General features: G+C 39.9%; 1 protein-coding gene across 1 annotated transcript in view; it reads left to right on the top strand.

The window, feature by feature from the left end:
• CTTNBP2NL (CTTNBP2 N-terminal like) overlaps positions 1-20024 on the top strand; it is a 51385-nt gene that overhangs the window by 26904 nt on the left and 4457 nt on the right. Inside the window, exons 4-5 of the mRNA XM_036122369.2 lie at positions 14524-14754; positions 18662-18769. Of these exons, the coding sequence (XP_035978262.1) occupies positions 14524-14754; positions 18662-18769 (339 nt within the window). The remainder of the gene's footprint in view (positions 1-14523; positions 14755-18661; positions 18770-20024) is intronic.

The raw sequence follows: 20024 nt of genomic DNA, 5'->3' as shown, positions 1-20024 counted from the left end.
GATTATAGCAATGGGGAATTTCACTGCATTTATTCAGCCTGAAACTAAAACAAATAAAAAAGGGAAACAGCTTATTCCTGTTATTTTGACTTCCTCTTATTGTGTCTTCCTTGCATGTGTGAGCCTTGTGATTTGGGATTAATCAGAGGTTATTTCTAGTTGCTCCCCTTAAAGAGAAGAGAAAGGAAGACGGAGAGGTTGCTTGCAAGATTAAAGCCTGTGGTCCATGATTTAGTATTTCAGTTTAGCCAGTTACGGGAATAATTGGAAAGATAGGAGGAAACCATCTTGTATGTTTGCTGAAAATCTTTATGGCCAGGGAGCATATATTGAATGAAGCAGGGAATTTTATTATGTGGGAATTTATTCCCTTAGAAAAGCAGAGGAATGTATCTATTCCGCCAAACTAGTCACATCCATGCACAAGGATGCTCATTGCAGTGTTGTTTAATACAGTGTTAGAAAACTGTACACACAACCTAAATGTCCGTTAATAAAATATAGCAACATCAACTGGTACACCCTTACTATGGCATATGATGTAATCGCCTTTTTTTTTTAAGGAGAAAAAAACAAGCAATGTACTGACTTATTAGAAAGATCTCTGAGACACAATAAGTGAAAAAGTACACATACACACATTTATGGGTATGCTTGGAGAAAGTCTGAGAGGATACCCATTATACTAAAAACTCTTGAGGAGGAAAGAGAGATTGGGTTGTGTTCAGGAAGGACTTTGGCTTTATCTATATAGTTAAATTTTTTATTAGAAAATATTCATTTATGATGAAATTAAAATAAAAATTATATTTTTAAGAAATATAGTATGAACTGGAACATTAAGGAGTTAAGAACAACATTTACTTCTTAACTGTCTTTACTTCTAAGTGATTTATACTCTCACATAAATCTGTATTAATTCTACAATAGAGTTAAGAGGGTAGAGAGAAGCCTAGCATGCTTGGGAGAGCATGAGCTTGTTACCACCACATCCCTGATTTTCTCCCAAAAAGAGCAAAGAGTAAATTTCCCATTAATTTTCAAATTCTGCTTTTGAACAGGATGCCTAAAAGTTCTTTCAAAGCAGATTCTTTCACAGGTCATGGACTCAAATTTAATAGAGCTGACAACATATGTATGAGGAACTACGTGACTAAAATTTCAAGAAATGTTATTATCATAGCAGGAGACCTATAACCCTTCAAAGTATTTTTCCTGGCTTCAGTTTCATATCTGTAGTTCATAATATTCCATTGTTTAACAACAACAAAAAGTATTTTCTGCATCCGAAAAGCCAGCTCCACCTAGTGAGTTCTAAGATACGCATAACTTCAAAATATTATTTTAATCTAATTCACTAGCTGTCTGTTCGACAAAAGACTGAATTCCTTGGTAGAAATGAGTATGTGACTGTGTTATTGAAGTCAGAAGTCTCTGTTCTTATTGACTGGAAACTTCATACATAAAACCTCTCACATTATTGTATCCAATAAGTTTTTGTAGGATTGAATCATACTTAATGTGATTTCTTTTTTTTTGTCTGCACTAGATTAGTGATAATACGGGAATTTATCAATTCATGCTGATAAGCATCACAGAAAATAGAGATTTTCATCTCTCTTTTTTATATCTGATATTTCTCTTTTGCACTAAATGTAAGCTCCGTGAGGGATGGATACTTAATCTTGTTCAGCACTGCATCCTAAATATCTAGAACCTCATCAGTTCTTGCAGAAATATTTGTCATATGAGAGAATAAGTTCAGGACCTTTGGGTCTAACTTGAATGTATTCAAGGCCCAAAATAGATTGCCGCTTATTAATTCATATTTTTGAGAAGAGAGGCTTAACTATAGTAATAATTTCATAACTTTACTGTTGATAATTCCCACTCAGTGACATTATTTACATTTCACCCTGAACTAAGAAGGAACAATTTGTTCTTCAGACAGGAAATCATTGCTTGTGTTTGTTTCCATATTTGTCTTAAAGGATACCAAATACTTGGGATATGTACCTTTGTTCAATATGCCGGGGTCTTCATCTAAAAAAAAAAATGAAAGACCATATTTTAGTTTTCTTTTTTTTTTTAAAGATTTTATTTATTTATTTGAGAGAGAGCGAGAGTGAGAGAGAGCACAAGCAGGGGGAGCAGCAGAGAGAGAGAAGCAGGCTCCTCACTGAGCAGGGAGCCTGATGCAGGGCTTGATACGAGAACCCTGGGATCATGACCTGAACTGAAGGCAGACGCTTAGCTGACTGAGCCCCCCAGGCGCCCCCATATTTTAGTTTTCAACTGACATTTTACCTCAGCGACCCTACCTGTCAGAATGGGATGTGGTCACCTGCATTCCCTGACTGATGAGTAGCGGGAGCTTTGTGAGCCTCGTTGAAAATAGTGTATTATCTCTTTTTAAAGAGTACAGTATCGCTTGTCTTTATCTATCTAGATATTTCCAAAAATATTGTCGCCCAGACATTTGAGCTAAGGGCCTCCATGGGCATCTGTCTAAATTATACATAACCTCTCTCTTATCTTTCAGAACGACGTATTTACTTATCTCCCATTTCTCCATTGGGTTTTTGGTTTTGCTTTTGGCTCCCACCAAATCTTCCTCCTCTCCCCTTTCTCTGGTTGTTTTCCAAATGGATCACTTTTCCCTTTGAAATCCTTTCTTTTCCCTTTAAAACCTTCTTTTCCTGGGACAAGTGATGACCTTCTCTAGAGGAGGCCGAGAAGTCATTAAGGAAGAGGCTGAGACAGTCTTAGTGGCTTAAAAAAAGCCACTGGTGCCGTTGCTTTTGGGATTAAAGTGGTCAAGGGGGGGCCTGGGTTATCCCATTCTTGTCCTTGGTGACATTTAAAGTTTCCTAAGTATTGCTACCCTTTAGAGTAAAAAGGAAGCGCTCTTATATCTCCAAACAAAGATAACTCCTGTTCTTCCCATCCATGGTATTCTAATCCCCTCAGCACACTTTTATTATGGAGATAAAGGTGGTCGTGGGTTGGGATTACTTGGAATTAGTAGTAGCAGGGGTCAATTTGAGCGTGCTGGGTTTCACCGTATGCATATTTATCCAGTACCTTCCTGTAGTGATGAACATTGCCAGTTCACATTTAATAAATTATCATGAAACACCCATAATGCACTTAGAGCCCACCTTTCTCTTCTCAGTCTTGGCTTCTTTCCCCCTGTTCCTCTTCTGTTCTCTAAAAAAAAAAAACAAAAAAAAAATGATCCTTCCCTACTTTGAGTCCCCAGTCTCTCCTGTATGCAGGCTGGTTCAAACTGAATAGCTAGCCGCCTCTCTCCCTGTGAGTCCACAGGGACAATAGAGGTTGCCGCCTTCCCAGCCTCGGGCTTGTGCTCTCTTGGTACGTCATCATAGATACTCTGTCCTACCTTCTCTCATCGGCAGGTAGAATTAGCACAGTCCCTGCTTCCATTCGCCTGCCCTGACATCTTACTCTCACTGTGGCTTGAGACTCCCCTTTTTCATTCTCCCCTGTCTCTAGGCTCCCGCCACCCTCCTCAAACCCCACAAAACTTCTTAGTCCTTTTTCCTCACTGAACTTCTCAATGTGAACACTTTCTACTCCTCAGCTATGCTAATAAGGACCCTCTTCTCACGACCTTACCTCTGCTTTCTCATAATATCAGACTGTGTTTGTAACATAAGAATGTCGCCTTGAAAAAATGCTTAGAGTTAAGACTCATCCCACAGGGGCGCCTGGGTAGCTCAGTGGGTTAAGCATCTGCCTTCGGCTCGGGTCATGATCGCAGGGTCCTGGGATCGAGCCCGCATCGGACTCCCTGCTTGGCGGGAAGCCTGCTTCTCCCTCTCCCACTCCCTTTGCTTGTGTTCCCTCTCTCGCTGTGTCTCTCTCTCTGTCAAATAAATAAATTAAAAAAAAAAAATCTTTAAAAAGACTCATCCCACAATCAGACAGCTCCCTCCATAGAAACCCCTAACTAGAGGAAGAGGAAGATCCCCTTTCAGTCTTATTTATGAGCTCTTTTTAGCTATTTTACTTGAAGTTAGTTTCTTCACTGCTAATACATTGTGAGTTAAAGAGGCTGAGCACACCTTTAAGAAAGAAGTTTTTCAAGTTCCTAGTTACTTAAAGGACTGCACACAGGTTATAGTCTGTGGTCTGGGTCTCCCTATGCAATACTTCAGAGACGGTTTTTGGATTATATGCCCCCCTCAACCTCCTGGTGTTTCCTGTGATTCATTATATTGCTGATAGTCCCATTTATCTGCCAGAATCCGCCCACTTCCAGGGTTGGCCTTTTCCTTCCTATTCCTTCTGAGTGTAAGGTCTGAGTCTTAGAAAGTCCTGATCAAATAAATTGTACTTGGTGTTCCTCTAAACATTAATGATACTGTTTAGAAAACATTTAAACAAGCAAAGGCAGCTTGTTTATTTCTGCTGTTAGGCCTTGAACTTGTCTGGCAAATTTTAAGCTCCTTAAGAGCAGAAGACTACATCTTACTTAGTCAAGTCTATCTCCCCATATCATTGCCCACATCACTCAGCATTTGTAGTACCCAGCAAACATTAAGTGGTCAGTAAAAGCATTCACAGCATGTGCCCTTGTGAATCAGCCCTGTGTCCAGGAAATTTTCCCAGACCTCTCCAGTGCTGCATTCGGTTGTCTAACCCTGATAAAACGGAGATTTTTTTTGTTAACATTTTTGTATATTTGATGTTAGCCCAAACATCTCGTGGTTTGTAGACATTTATAACATTCATTAGTTTAAAATAAAACAATAATACTGATTACTTTATCACTTTCAGAATTTATTTATTTATGATAGCTTAAACTGTTTAAAATCATAGATTCAGGAGTCAGACTAATTGGGTTCTTCATTCTATTCTAGTGTTTTTCATACCTTTTTGACAGGGACACATAGTAAAAAATAGACTGTATTGTGACCCAGGGGACATACATGCAGACACAGACACATGATACAGATACACACACCTATATTCTTAGGTCAGAAGAAAAGTATCTCGAAACATGACTCACAATATTCAGTGTTCTGCAATGTTTTCTGTTCTGTTTCATTTTTAAGCTACTGAGAGAGACCTACTAAATTGAAATTAATTCCTACAAAGTCCTGGGGAATATCTGTTTATGTAGTACTGATTCAGCTAACGTATTCAGTACTTATATACCATTTACAGTACTTCTACTACTTAACTGGCTTTGTGACCTTGGGAAAGTCACATGTTAATGTTCGGTTTCTTCTATAAAATAGAGATGTAAGTGATGTCTACCTCTAGAGCTGTGTCGTTAGGATTAGATTAGATGTGCACGCTGCCCAGCGGGTAATAAGCACTACAGTATTAGCACCTCCTTCATTGTTTAATTGTGATTAAAATTACTTTGGTTCGAGCTGCCCATGTTTCTGAAACACTATATATATTTCATACAACTTCATTTTCCCTTTAACTCTCATTATGTATTTTTATATTTTTGAACTAGAGATGTAATTTAGGTATAGTGAAATGCACAAATCTTAAGTGTTGATGCACAGATCAATAAGTTTTGACAAATGCACACATCCATTTGACCTACGTCCCCATCAAGATATACAGTCCCATCACACCAAAAAGTCATCTTGTGCCCCATCCTGTTTACTTGTTCCCCTACACCCAGAGGCAACTGCTGTTGTAATTTTTCCACCATAAAACTGTGGTGATCATGTCCAGTTTGGGGCTGTTATGAATAAAGCTGCTTCAGACAGTTGTTATAAGTCTTTTTGTGGATTTATGTTTTCATTTCTTTTGGATAAATACTTAACTGAAGGTAGGCATTTTTCTAACTTTATGATTAATTTCCAGATTTCCAAAGTAGTTATACTGTTTATACTCCCACCAGCAATATGGTGAGTTGCTCCAGATCCTTTCCAACATTTGATGTCGTCAGTCTTTAATCTTAATGCCTTTCTAGTAGCTTTCTAGTGTTATCTGATCATTGTTTTAATTTACATCTCTTTGATCACTAATGAGTTGAGCACTTTTTTATGTGCTTTTTGGCCATTCCTATTTTATCTTTAGGTCTGCGATCCATCCCTGTTTTTTGTGTATGGAGAATGGTGTCAATGAGGTCTCATTATAGTCTCCTGAATAAAAGAGATCAGGATCTAATGTACCATTAAAATTATACTTGAAAATTCTTAATTTATGTTCAGAGCATTAATTTATTCAGTACTTATTGAATCTCTTTGCACATTTTCTTCCCCAACTCAAAAATTATTTATGGAGACCCTAGTCCAGATTGTATATGTAATTTGTTTCAGCCACACACATAGACCCACCCCCAAAATAAAACAGAACAAAAAACAAAACTGAATACATTTATTTCAATTTCACTAGGAGTTTTCACAAGACTTTTTTGGAATTTGAATGGTGAAGCAGCTACATTAAGCTGTTTACCTATATTCTTTTCTTTTTTTTTTTTTTTTTTTTATTTTAGTTAACATACAGTGCGATATTGGTTTCAGGAGTAGAATTCGGTGATTCATCACTTACATACAACACGTTATCACCACAAGTGCCTTCTTTAGTAACCATCACCCATTTAGCCCATTCCCCACCCACCTCCTTCCATCCACCCTCGGTTTCTTCTCTATTGTTAAGAGTCTCTTAGGGTTTGTTTCCCTCTCTCCTTTTTTTTCTCCCTTCCCATATGTTCATCTGTTTTGTTTCTTAAATTCCACATATGAGTGAAATCATATGGTATCTTTCTCTGAATAACTTATTTTGCTTAGCATGATACATTCTAGCTCTATCCACATCATTGCAAATGGCAAGATTTCATTCTTTTTAATATATTTTTTTAAGATTTTATTCATTTGTCAGAGAGAGAGAGAGACAGAGGCAGGCAGAGGGAGAAGCAGAGTCCTCACTGAGCAAGGAGCCCGATGTGGGACTCGATCCCAGAACTCTGGTATCGTGACCTGAGCCGAAGGTAGACGCTTAACCAACTGAGCCACCCAGGCATCCCTCATTCTTTTTGATGGCTGAGTGATATTCCACCGTGCGCAGGTGCACACCACATCTTTATCCATTCCATCAGCGCCACAGGAATCCCTAAAATTTGGAGTTTTGAAACACAGTCACACGCCTGAGATAAAACAGCTCAAACACAGGCAAGGTGAAGGCAGAGTTCTGACAGAAGCCAGGGACACAAGAGTGGTGATTGATTGCTTTTCTGTGAGGACTTCCTGAAGAGTGGAGGACGTGAACTTTCAGCTCCAGGGCTAGATTGGCGGGGGTAGGAGGTGCCGCCATATTCATCCTGCCCATCAGTGCCGAAAACCTTCCGGGAACAAAACAGCGCCACCTCGTAGAGGCCAGAGCCTTACACCAAGCCCCGCCCCCCTGCGCCCTGGAGGCCTGTCTCCAAAGGGGCAAGTCCACCTGGTAATCAGCACGACAGGCCGCTCCCCTAGACGGACGACCAGCACAAACGCCTCCGGCGCACCAAGTCTACTGATCATAGAGTGCTGCAAAGCGTCAGCTCTAGGGGAAATAGGATCCAGCTTCCTTTATACCCATATTCTTATTCTATCAACAAGCAGCCTACTAGCTGGAAGTATCACACTTATAGCTATTTGGACTAAACTTACCATTTTTAGTCTTCAAAAGAATTTAGTGCACTTTAGTCAAACAATAACAAATAGTTATCTATCCTTATGTAAATAATTGATTTTATAAACATCTGCAGCCGCAAACTGACTCCAAAGGGCATCTTTGACGCTCATTCTACTTTAAAGTCAGTTTGCTAAATGTATAAATTAGTATTACCTTAAATGATTATACTGAATAAATCATAGATTTTGTTGACAACAAAATAAAATATTGACCTCACTAAAAATGATGAGAGTTAGGAAAGGCTGAGGCATCAGGAAAGAGCTGGAAAGTGAACATCTGTTAAATGCCTTAGGCTGAAGTGGAAATATAGGATATAGGAAGAAGAAAGATGTATGAGAAGTGCTTTTTCCTTTGCATCATTACAATCTGGGCAGGAAGAAAAACAAAACAGAAAACTGGAAAATGTTTAAACATAATGCAGGGGATAAATACCAATTGATGACATTACATAAAATGTCACATAGCAGTTCAGGATTAATTGCTAAATAAATACTGTTATTGGTTATCCAGGTTCCCAGTATATTTTTACTGATGTATTACTTTGGAGTTACCTGTAGATTGGTGAATTTTGTTTGCTTTTAATGAAGATTTCCTGGCTCAATCCAGTTTTATAAACTCTCAAATCTCCAGGAGTAAGTTTAGTCATTGGGTCTAAAATAAAGGAAAGCCTATATCCTAAACTTGGTTACTGAAAAATTAATTCCTATTTATAGTACTTACTATGTGCCAGGTAGTTATAGGAAGCATTTTATATTACTCATTTAATTTTTATAACAAATCTATAGGTAGATCGTTACCTTAATTTTACGCATGAGGGACAGAGAAGTTAAGGGAATTGCTGAAAGTATACAGATAGAAAGTCGTAGAGCCCAGATACAATCCCAGTTCTCTTAGACTCCAGAGCCAACAATTATTAAAGAAAATAAATGTATAGAAAATGTATTAAAATCAGTGTATAGAAAATAAATGTATAGATGTGAGAAAATAGCATTTATGGTTAAGTGGAAAGAGCACTGGGTTTTCAATAATGTTAGAAGTATTTTTTAGGGGTGCCTGGGTGGCTCAGTTGTTAAGCGTCTACCTTCAGCTCAGGTCATGATCCCGGGGTCCTGGGATCAAGCCCTGCATCGGGCTCCCTGCTCTGCAGGAAGCCTGCTTCTCCCTCTCCCACTCCCCCTGCTTGTGTTCCCTCTCTGGCTGTGTCTCTCTCTGTCAAATAAATAAATAAAATATTTTTTTTAAAAAAGTATTTTTTAAATCATAAAAATTTTCATGTCAAGTTTTGTACTCTTTTCCAAAAATTAAAGTTTAATTCAAATGTGGCTAAATCCTCTCTAATCGATATTGTCAAATATTGAAATCCAGTTTACTTTGAGCAAGTAAAAGGAACTTCCAGAACAGAGGGTATACTTGTTGTAATGTTGTTGCATCTTTATCCAGAATGGTTGCTTTATTTCCAGTTACTCAGGCAGCTACTTATAGTTTATCAGGGACTCCAGAGTATAAATTATTTGAGGATTAGTAGATTCAACTTGTGTGTGAAAAGGATAGTTTTTAACATGATTTTGTGCTGCGTTAATTAAAACCATCCTAGAGGGGCGCCTGGGTGGCTCAGTTGTTAAGCGTCTGCCTTTGGCTCAGGTCATGATCCCAGGGTCCTGAGATCGAGCCCCGCATCGGGCTCCCTGCTCTGTGGGAAGCCTGCTTCTCCCTCTCCCATTCCCTCTGCTTGTGTTTCCTCTCTCGCTGTGTCTCTCTCTGTCAAATAAATAAATAAAATCTTTAAAAAAATAAATAAATAAAACCATCCTAGAGTCATGTTCTCTGGTCTTTCTGGTCTCTGGCGTAGAGATAGTCAGGTATTTATAAAGGCACAAAGTTTGTATTGGTGATTACTTTTAAAAGTATCATTTCAGAATTGGCAGTAAATTGCAAAGATGTATCCTATTCCAGTTAGGGTACCAGCCGGAGTCTTGAAAATAAAACTTGTACTTGAATGTAAACCCCCGGTTAGGTGAGCCTTAAGTCTTCACTTTTAGATTTGGAACCATTTTTCATGTTGGTGATCATCATCCAAAGAATAAAGAGGTTGATTTCCTACTTTAATATTGGAAAAAAATGTACAGATAGATACACACACATATATTCCTACAGTAGGATACTATTATACTGTACTATGTATATATTGCACTGTTTTTATGTATTATATTATACTATTTATGTATATTGTCATATGTGATATATCTAATAGTATAAATTATATTGGGGAGGGGAGAGGAGGTGACTGTTTCATACTTCTTTTTGAAGTTTGTCATAGCAAAGCTGAAAATTTTGGAGAGCAAGCATGGCAGACTCCAAGAACATTATACAATTTTATTTTAAGCTTTCAGTAGTGGTGGTGTTTCATTCAGCCTGTGACAGGAAAAGTGAGTAATACATGACTAGTGTGTTTTGTCTGCTGTGGCCATACCCTCTATCAGTGAATCTGTCTGTCCAGCCAATTATATTCCTGTTGTCTGAAATTAAAGGCCATGATGTTTTCTGACAATGTAGAAATTTCTGTTCAGTTAAGATATATGTTGTCAGTGAAGGGAAAATAATGAAATTGCAAGAAGTTAATTGATTTTAGCTGTATTACTGAATTCCTCCCTTCAAAAGTCAAATCCAGATCATTTAAAATTTCTTTTTTTTTTTTTTTTTTTAAGATTTTTTATTTATTTGATAGAGAGAGATACAGCGAGAGAGGGAACACAAGCAGGGGGAGTGGAAGAGGAAGAAGCAGGCTTCCCACTGAGCAGGGAGCCCGATGTGGGGCTCGATCCCAGGACCCTGCGACCATGACCTGAGCCGAAGGCAGACGCTTAACCGACTGAGCCACCCAGGCGCCCCTCATTTAAAATTTCTTATAAAATAGCTGAAATACCATTAAAGTATGAAAACTTAGCCTTAACAGTTTTTAGTATTTAGTAGGGACTTGGTCTCTAAATTTGACTTGAGATGTAAACAATAGTGGTAGCATATGTAGTCGTTCACCTTGTGGTAGGCAGCCTCCAGGATGGCCCCCAATGTCCCCACCTGCTCATATATATTTTTTTAAGATATTATTTATTTATTTGACAGAGAGAGACATAGCAAGAGAGGGAACACAAGCAGGGGGAGAGGGCCAAGCAGGGAGCCCGATGCGGGGCTCAATCCGAGGACCCTGGGATCACTACGCGAGCTGAAGGCAGACGCTTAAGGACTGAGCCACCCAGGCGCCCCACCCCACCTGCTGATATTCACACCTTTGTTTAGTCCCCTCCCACATTTGCCGGGGTTGGTCTGTGTCACCAGTAGAATACATCAGTCACTTAACTTTATAACTTTAAGTTATAAACGACACTGGGACACCCATCTTGGTGTCGATCTCTCTCTCCGCCCCCTCCCTCCCTCTCACCCCCCCATCCCTCTCTCCCCCTCTCTGTCCCCCCACCCTCTCTCTCCTCTCTCTTTTCTCTCTCTCTTGTTCTGTCATGTCACTTGCTCTGTGGGAAGCCAGCACATGCAAGGAACCAAAGCCTATGCCAACATCCCAGTAAGCTGGGAAATGGATGCACCAGCCCAACTGTCTTCAGATGACTGCAGCCCTGGCCAACTCGACAGCAGCCTCATGAGACACAGAGTCAGAACCACCCAGCTCAAACCCTTCTAGATTCCTGACCCTCAGAAACTGCGTGAGATAAAAAAAAACAAAAAGGTTTACTGCTTGCGCTGCTATATTTGGGAGTGATTTGTTATGCAGGAATAGATAACCAATACACACCTCCATGAAAGCTCTTTTCATTCTTCAATTCTTAACATCTATTTTTGGTTGTTGTTGTTATTATTTGTTCTATTAAACCTGTCATCCATACAATCCACCCGACTGAGGCATTAAGTTGGTTGAAAAATACCATAGTCCATCTCCCATTTTCTAATCCAGTGTTTCGTTATAATAAATACAGACTTTGAATTCACTTTCCCCATATCTGGGCCCCATATTTGAATGTACTTAAAGAACTGTTTTGTGACAAGGAGCCTTTTTTAGATTATTCCACAGATTCTTTTCATTTATGTGCAAAACCACCAATTTTGTATAACTTGTAATTACTATGCAAGTGATTATGGAATTACTGTGAAGTACTTCAAGAGAAAACAGACAGCTTAACAACTGTTCTCAGAGAAGTCTGAGACCTCACCAAAGAAGCTCCTCATCTATTACTCGTAACTCAGTGATGCTTATTAATTATACAGGATAATAACAGTGTGGGTTTTAAAAAGTCATGTTTTTAAGTATTAGTTAGCTATATACTCCAGCCTGAGAGACAGCTTCTCAGCAGATCTGTCAAGGTCATGAATCGTACTCCTAGCTCTTGCTCTCCCATCCCACTTCCTCCATGCTGTTCTGAAAAGGAGAAGGCTATAGAAATACTCAGGTTTCCGTGTTCCTTTCTGCCCTACCAAACCAATTTCAGTACCAAGAATCATTCCTTTCCCATCGCTAATCAGACCAAAATGGTAATCATGAATAAAACAACATGACAGTAAGAAAAGTGGAATTTCAACTTTTCAAAGAGAGTGTTTTTTCCTCTTGCTTCCTTTGAGCATTTTTCTGAACTTGGATTTGCCTTTAGGACATAAGTAGCTACAGACAGGTACTTTCATCAAATCCTGGGTTGTCAATCTCAAGTTTTTATACCTGAACTTAAAGAAACAGATGTTCTTGGTGAAAGGAAAATATTGATGAGTCTCTGTTGTCTGACACTATTCCTTTTAAAAATGTAACTAAAAACTAGCCTTTTCTGTTTTACTCTTGCCATGATGTTAAAAAAGAATAAAAATAGCCAGTTCAGGAATTGGTCTTGTCTTTCTCCATCCTAAAATGGAATAAAGACTATTTTGAAATTTTACTGAGGATTTTCTTTTTAATTGGGAGCTGAAAAAATAGGAGTCTGTCTTGGACTCTATCTTTCAAATCCTTACCCCTTTAATCCACATGCTTACACACCCACATGTACGCACACACTTGTAGTAAGGGCAGGAAGATGGTTATCTTAAGATGGTAACTAAAAGGAACAAATCAGTTTGGTTCTTCATAGTTCCAGTATACCAGTTTTATCCAAATACCCCAATAATGTCATCATTTAAAATGGTTGTAGTTAGGGGCACCTGGCTGGTTCAAGTCAGAGGAACTGCGACTCTTGATCCTCAGGGTCATGAGTTCGAGCCGCATGTTGGGTGTAGAAATTAGTTAAAAAAAAAAAATCTTAAAAAATTTTTGTCTTAATGGTTGTAGTTAAGCCAGAAGTAAAACCCAGGGTTTCTAACTCTGCTTTGAACATTTGCCAATTGATACCAACACAAATTGATAGCATAAATCTAAGTGATTCCTAGGTCTTGAACTAGGACAGTTTAATGAAGGATGCATCATGTTTTCAGGACTGAGACATACTTCTGTGTTAAACCCCATGTTTGCTCTAGTGTCTTGAAGGGTTTTTTTTGTTTTTGTTTTGCTTTGTTTTTTAAGCATAGCCATCAAATTGTGAATTTCCCTTTCTTTTCATATGGGTTCCTCTTCGTGGATGCCGGTAGTAAGAAAACCTAGCTCCTCCCACCCCCCAAAAAAGAAAAAGAAAACCTAGCTTTTGGTGAAATAATTTTTTAAAAATTGATAAATAACAGTTTTCATGACTAGATTTCATTTGAGAGTTTAAATTATATAGTATTTTGCTGTGGTTTTTGAGAAAGTTTCTTCAATGCTGTATTAACACTTGCCTTTTTTTTCATTGTAAAATGTCTCAGGAACCTTTTTAATGTCTGTGTAGTAAAGTAATTGTTAATGTCACTCTGTTCACCTGCATGTAATATGTAATGCTCATACGGAGTATTACTTCAGGTCCTTCCTAGTAGACCTGAAAGAATAGGGAGGCCAAAGAATATCTTTCCACTCCCTTCCTGATCCTTGGATCCAATTTGGCACGCAGGCCCAAAGCCCTAAACCAGACTCCAGCACCAGCCCGCATTCCCTGCTCACCTTCTCTCTCATCCCTGAAGCCCACCAAGCCCTGAAGGGGACAGAAAGGAAGATGGCAGGTAGCAGCGAAGAGAGACTAGAAGAAGGGGTGGAATTTGGCAGCAGGTAGAAGGGATTTTGTCTGCACCTCTGGTCGTGAGTGCCTCCGCCCTCTTGACTGACCAATAACTGAGTGAGGTTCTGTATGTTCAGATCACAAATGTCGTAGAATATAACGTGGAAACACTTTTAGCATTCTTTACTTATCTGCAACCGCCTTATTACACACCTAAATACGTAAACTCAAAATTCTCATGTTTACCATATTTTAGAAATGCAAATGCCATAACGCAGAAAGAAAGGATAAGGTATCCCTGCTGGCAGTTACAAGCATTCATAAGCAGAGGCAGTAAGCATGGTGCTGAAGGCCAGACTGCCTACGTTTAAATCCTGATTCTGACCACTTGCTAAATGAGTAACCTGTTACTTGACCACATTATAATAGTTTTCTCATCTCCAAATTGAAAATGATAGCACTATCTTAAAGGCTAATGAAATTTAAGTAAGTTAATGTGAATGTAAATGCTTATAACAATGTTTAATACATAGTTAGCTCTACGTAAGAATTTGTCCTCTTTAATATTATTATACCATGCCCCCTTTCTGGTGTCGTTTCTTCATTAAAATGGCCCAATCACCAATCAGATTTGTAGTCAGAAGGTTCCATTCATACTCACACTACCATCTTTAACGTATAACTCCTAGCAAATCCCCCTCCGCAATAGTGTTAAAAAGCAAAATGCTCATTTTTTCCTCTTTCCCAGGCCCAACACAGAGATACTTTCATTGAAGAACGCTATGGAAAATACAACATCAGTGATCCTTTAATGGCTCTACAGAGAGACTTCGAGACACTGAAGGAGAAGAATGATGGCGAAAAGCAGCCAGTCTGCACAAACCCACTCTCTGTCCTTAAGGTGGTGATGAAGCAGTGTAAGAGCATGCAGGAGCGCATGCTGTCCCAGCTGGCTGCCGCCGAGAGCAGGCACCGCAAAGTACGTTCACCCGCCTGCCTCGTGCCCCATAAACTCTCGTGATGAATGATGCCTGATCCTGTCTTGTCAGCTGCCGGTTCCCACAGTAATTCAACTGGGAGGTCTCCCAGGTGTCAGAAGCCCCTCAGCCTACCCAGGAGCCAAGAGCTCAGAGAGAAAACACAAGTTACTCAACATGTTAAATTTAGGGACTATGCCAGACACATTATTTAAGACGGCATTCCTTCCTGATAGGACCCTCCAAAACACTTGCTCTGTTTTTTCAGCTCTTGAACATCCAACCTTTGGCAACAAATTGGGGTTTGACCAAGCTTGTGGCTGAACAGAGCGTTCCCTATTTGCTTACTTAAGTGATAAATAGCAAGATTAACAGGTATTTGGGGAATGCTGTATGAGAGAGAGAGAGAATTTACCTGATTATAAACATGCAAGCCAATGGATTGTTTTTATATATCTCTAGTTTTGTTGGTTTTTTTTTAAAGATTTTATTTATTTATTTGACATAGAGACACAGCGAGAGAGGGAACACAAGCAGGGGGAGTAGAAGAGGGAGAAGCGGGCTTCCTGCAGAGCAGGGAGCCCGATGCAGGGCTCGATCCCAGGACCCTGGGATCATGATCTGAGCCGAAGGTAGACGACTGGGCCAGCCAGGCGCCCCTATATATCTCTAGTTTTGAGATTCGTTGCTTTTTACTTCTAAAACCGTAAACAGTCCCGAGGATTGTTTACCTTAAAGCTGTTCTGCCCTATTAGGAAAGTGTGTGTGTGTGTGTGTGTGTGTGTGTGTGTGTGTGTGTGTGTACACGCTCGCGCGCGCGCACGCGTTTGGCTCCAGATCTTACAGCCCCTAGTTAGGCAAACCTGTGCTTTCCTCTACCTCATCTCATTGGAATTCTAGTGCTTGTGATTTTATTCCCCAACCTGATTTACCACTCAGATTTGGCCTGTAAAAGATGCTTGGCTAGAATCTACATTTTCTAAAACTATGGGTTTAGATTTATACCAGCAAGGGAGACATCAACACATTTAAGTAGGAAGCATTTTATTCTGAAAAATTGGGTCAGCAGCTGCAAATTGATGTACTTTAGTTTACTTTTATGATTACCTACGTTAGAGAGCCATCTGCTTAAAATACACCTGACAGATTGCTTAGGCATAGGTCTTGCCCATGATTTTTCTTACTCTTCCCAGTGTCCAAATGAAAGGCCAGGGTGGAGATTTTTTTTTTTTTTTTAAGATTTCACTTATTTATTTGACAGAGAGAGAGACAGTGAGAGAAGGAACACAAGCAGGTGGAGTGGGAGAAGGAGAAGCAGGCTTCCCGCAGAGCAGGAAGCCTGATGTGGGGCTCCATCCCAGGACCCTGAGATCATGACCTGAGCCAAAGGCAGATGCTTAACGACTGAGCCACCCAGGCACCCCTGGGGTGGAGATTCTTAACCATGGAATTGGCCTCAGATGTTCCATGATCCCCCCCAAAAATATACAGAATGCCAAAAGTCCATACGTTTTTATAGAATGTTAATTTTTTCCCACATCTTTAATTGAATTCTCAGAGTTGTCCAAGGCCCAGCAGAGTTTAACCTCTGGTCTAGAATGAACTAATCTAAAGACATTTATGCCCAGTTTAAAATGCGTCGGTGGGTCTGAGATAGTTGCCTAAATTTGGGGGCCTTTTACGTAATCCTCTAAGAAAGTCTTCACAGCGTGCTTGTTTGATAGGCCTTTTTCCCCCTTCCTCCATGAAGCAGCTGAGCTGCCCTGAAGGGTTGGCTGGCTGTGACGCCCATGAAAGGTATAGCGATGGGATGATTTGTGGCTCTAGGTGATGAGGGAGAGGAAGAAGTTAAAAATAACTCAAAATTCTTTAATACTATATTTCAATGTAAGATTCTTTGAGTGTTAAATAGTTTCAAACCAACTGCCTGTTTGTAAGTGTTTTATCAAAATAAAACACTGACTTTGTTACAAATCAAACAGTACCTAGAGGCTTATAATTAGGGTGCTTATTGTCCCTGTTTGCCCAAGAGAGTCCCAGTTGATGTCTGTCGCCTCAGCATAGTCATTAAGAATACCCCCTTTGACTCTCAGAAGTGTTGTGGTTTGAACTGTAAATTACATGCTTACCCTGCTTATTATGTAACACAGAGTTCCCTAGTCCACCTCTCCCCATTCCCTCTTATTCAGAGACAACCTCCATATTCAGAGACAACCACTTTCTCCTTTTGACCATTTATTTTGGTAGCTAAATTCCATATTTCTAAATGGTATACTATCCCCCCTGCTTATCAGTTCTTGACACTTATATTAATGCTTCCTCTCGTTATAGATACGGATTTATCTTACACCCTGCCTCCCACTCCACCCTACCACCTTCCTAAAACAGACACATCCCCCTTTCCTCACCCTCATTCTCTGGTATTCCCAAATCCTGAGCCTGCCACATTCTGTTTCTTCTGAGGATAAACATCTGCCTTATGCCTGGGCAGTGGATGCCTAACATTCTATGTACAGGAATCAGGTTGAGGGGACAAATACCTTCTGGAAAATACAGATTTTGAGCCAGTGCCCTTGTTTCCTACCCCACATCTCACCTCTCCTCTGCAGCACCGGCCGCCTCCAGGTTCCAGATCTCTTTGGGGCCCTGCAGGGCAAAACAGCTTCCTCCCCCATACCAAAGTAGCTACCACCCTCCTGCCTCCTGCCCTCTTCAAATGTTATTAACATTTCTCGTCTGCTACAATCTCTGTCTTTGAGGGTTTTTATCTTTTCATTCCATTTCTGTAATTTTAGAGGGCTTTCCAAAAGGAGAGGAGATGATGGACCACCATTAGCCAAAATTGTTTTTCTATTAAATTGAAAAGTTAGGGTTTTGGGGGGGTTTTTTGTTTTGGTTTTTGGTTTTTTTTAGGATTTTATTAAGTAATCTCTACACCCGACGTGGAGCTCGAACTCACAACCCCGAATCAAGAGTCCCATGCTCTAATGACTGAGCCAGCCAGGCGCCCCAAGTTAGGCTTTTTTTTTTTTAAACCAAAAGGAAGAACACCAAGATGTTTTCATTTTTGTTAAATGAAAACATTTTGGGCTTCATGTCCCAGAAACTCTTCTCTCTCCATTCAAGAAAACTATTAGTGAAGAGAAACGCTGAGAGATGGGAGGACAGGGCTATGCCCTAAAGGTCTGGGCCAAGGCACCTGGGAAGCAGGAACAGAAGCTGCTAAGAAATCCCTGGCCTTTCAGAATCTTGTGCAGTTATAGGTGGGATTATGTGGGAAATGTCCCTTTAAATGTGTACAGTATTCACCTTCAAATTGGGCTTAATCCTTTGGTGCCAGGATAAGTGGAATGGGGTAGGCAGATTAATTAAAAGGCCTTCTGAAAAATCTCCACATAGGATCCCAAGTGTTGAGGCTTTTTATGTGCAGGCTGAGCTCAAGAGTCTCTCCACCTCTCAGCTAACTATATACAAAATGCATGTTACTAACTAAGCAGGGCACAGTGATTTGAGCTTGAGGGGAGGATCTCGGCTTTCAGCTCTCCGTGGTCCTGTCTTGCTTCATCACCTGCCCCCATCCCCTAGTCTGAGCAAACTGCCTGCAGTTGCTGGATCTATTAATTCTCGGAAACCTTCTCAACCCCTAGAGCTCTTTAGTTGCTCTCTTCTATTTACTTGCCATTTTGTGCATCCTGAAATAAAGCATAGATCTTACTGTTTTCTAGCACATAGCTCGCATATCTTTCACCCTACTAGATAAAGTGATCCTTGATGGCCCTGACTGGGATGGATGGATTGATCTCTGGAACTATCTTAGGTGCTTAGAGAGGTGCTTAGTATTTAATTGTGTTGTATTATAAGTGTGTTTTCTTGATATTTGGAATTTTTGTTTCTTTAATTCTTTTAAAGGTGATCCTAGACCTTGAGGAAGAAAGGCAGAGGCATGCGCAGGACACAGCTGAAGGAGATGATGTCACCTACATGCTGGAGAAAGAGAGAGAGCGGCTGACTCAGCAGGTGGTGACGGTGGAGGGGGTCACAGCACCATGCGGCTAGAATAGCATTTCTCAAAGATAGTCCTGCAGGGTGTAAATTAGTGTTGCTCCGAAACAAAGGGCCTTGTGGTCAAATAAATCTGGGAAATACTGGCCACAAAGTTAAATAGGTTTCTAATTTCTTAGACCCTTGAGTACAGAAAAAGAACAAGATGGTTTCTAAGTTTAGCAAATCTACATTTTCATAGAATCTTTTTTTTTTTTAAGATTTTTTATTTATTTATTTGAGAGAGACAGGGATAGCGAGAGAGAGCAGGAGCGGGGAGAGGAGGGAGAAGCAGGCTCGCCACCAAGCAGGGAGCCCAACACGGGGCTCGATCCCAGGACCGTGGGATCATGACCTGACCCAAAGGCAGACGCCCAACAGACTGAGCCACCCAGGTGCCCCACATAGAATCTTTTTTTGACAGAGCTCACTCACCTTGGGACTGTCATCCCATAGAACATACTTTGGGAACACTAGCTTCGAACTCTCAAGCATTTTGACTTGGGAATCCAGTAACAAATACATTTGACATCACAACCCAGTGTATAGACATACCTAAACACATGCCTGAAACAAAAATCTCATGAAATTATATATGACCCTTACTGCTTACAATAGCCATTCATTTTTTTAAACTTTAATCGTGGCTCATGAGATTGGTTTCCTCATCCGTTAATGGGTTTGAAAAACATTGACTAATAGGGTTCCATCAACCCTTTCCCTCTTGCTCAAGAGTTTCTGTGCCTTAAATAGGGTGGAAATAATAATTAAAATAGACTGCATTTGTGTAAAAAGCACAGTTTATTTATGTATTTATTTTTAATTTAAATTCAATTAATTAACATATAATATTAGTTTCAGAGGTAGAGGTCAGTGATTCATCAGCCTTCTATAACACCCAGCGCTCATTACATCACGTGCCTGCCCCCCCCTCCCCCCCCCCCAGCAACCCTCTGTCTGTTTCCTATGGTTAAGAGTCTCTTATGGTTTGTCTCCCTCTCCGGTGTCGTCTTGTTTTATTTTTTTCCTCAAAAGTACGGTTTAAATGCAACTATTTGTTTGTTTTTAAGACCAGAAAGAATGATTACTGAAACTTGAAAAGTTTTGTTTTCCTAAGAGTACACTTAGGATGATGAGCCCTGTCTTGTACCCCTGAAACTGACAGAACACTACGTTAACTATACTGGAGTTAAGATGAATAAATGAATAGTTTTGTTTTCATCCGCATTCA

The sequence above is a fragment of the Halichoerus grypus genome, chromosome 5 (assembly GCF_964656455.1).
Source record: "Halichoerus grypus chromosome 5, mHalGry1.hap1.1, whole genome shotgun sequence".
NCBI classification, from domain to species: domain Eukaryota; kingdom Metazoa; phylum Chordata; class Mammalia; order Carnivora; family Phocidae; genus Halichoerus; species Halichoerus grypus.
Note: the sequence above shows the minus strand (reverse complement) of the source record. Positions and strands in the feature narration are given on the sequence as shown.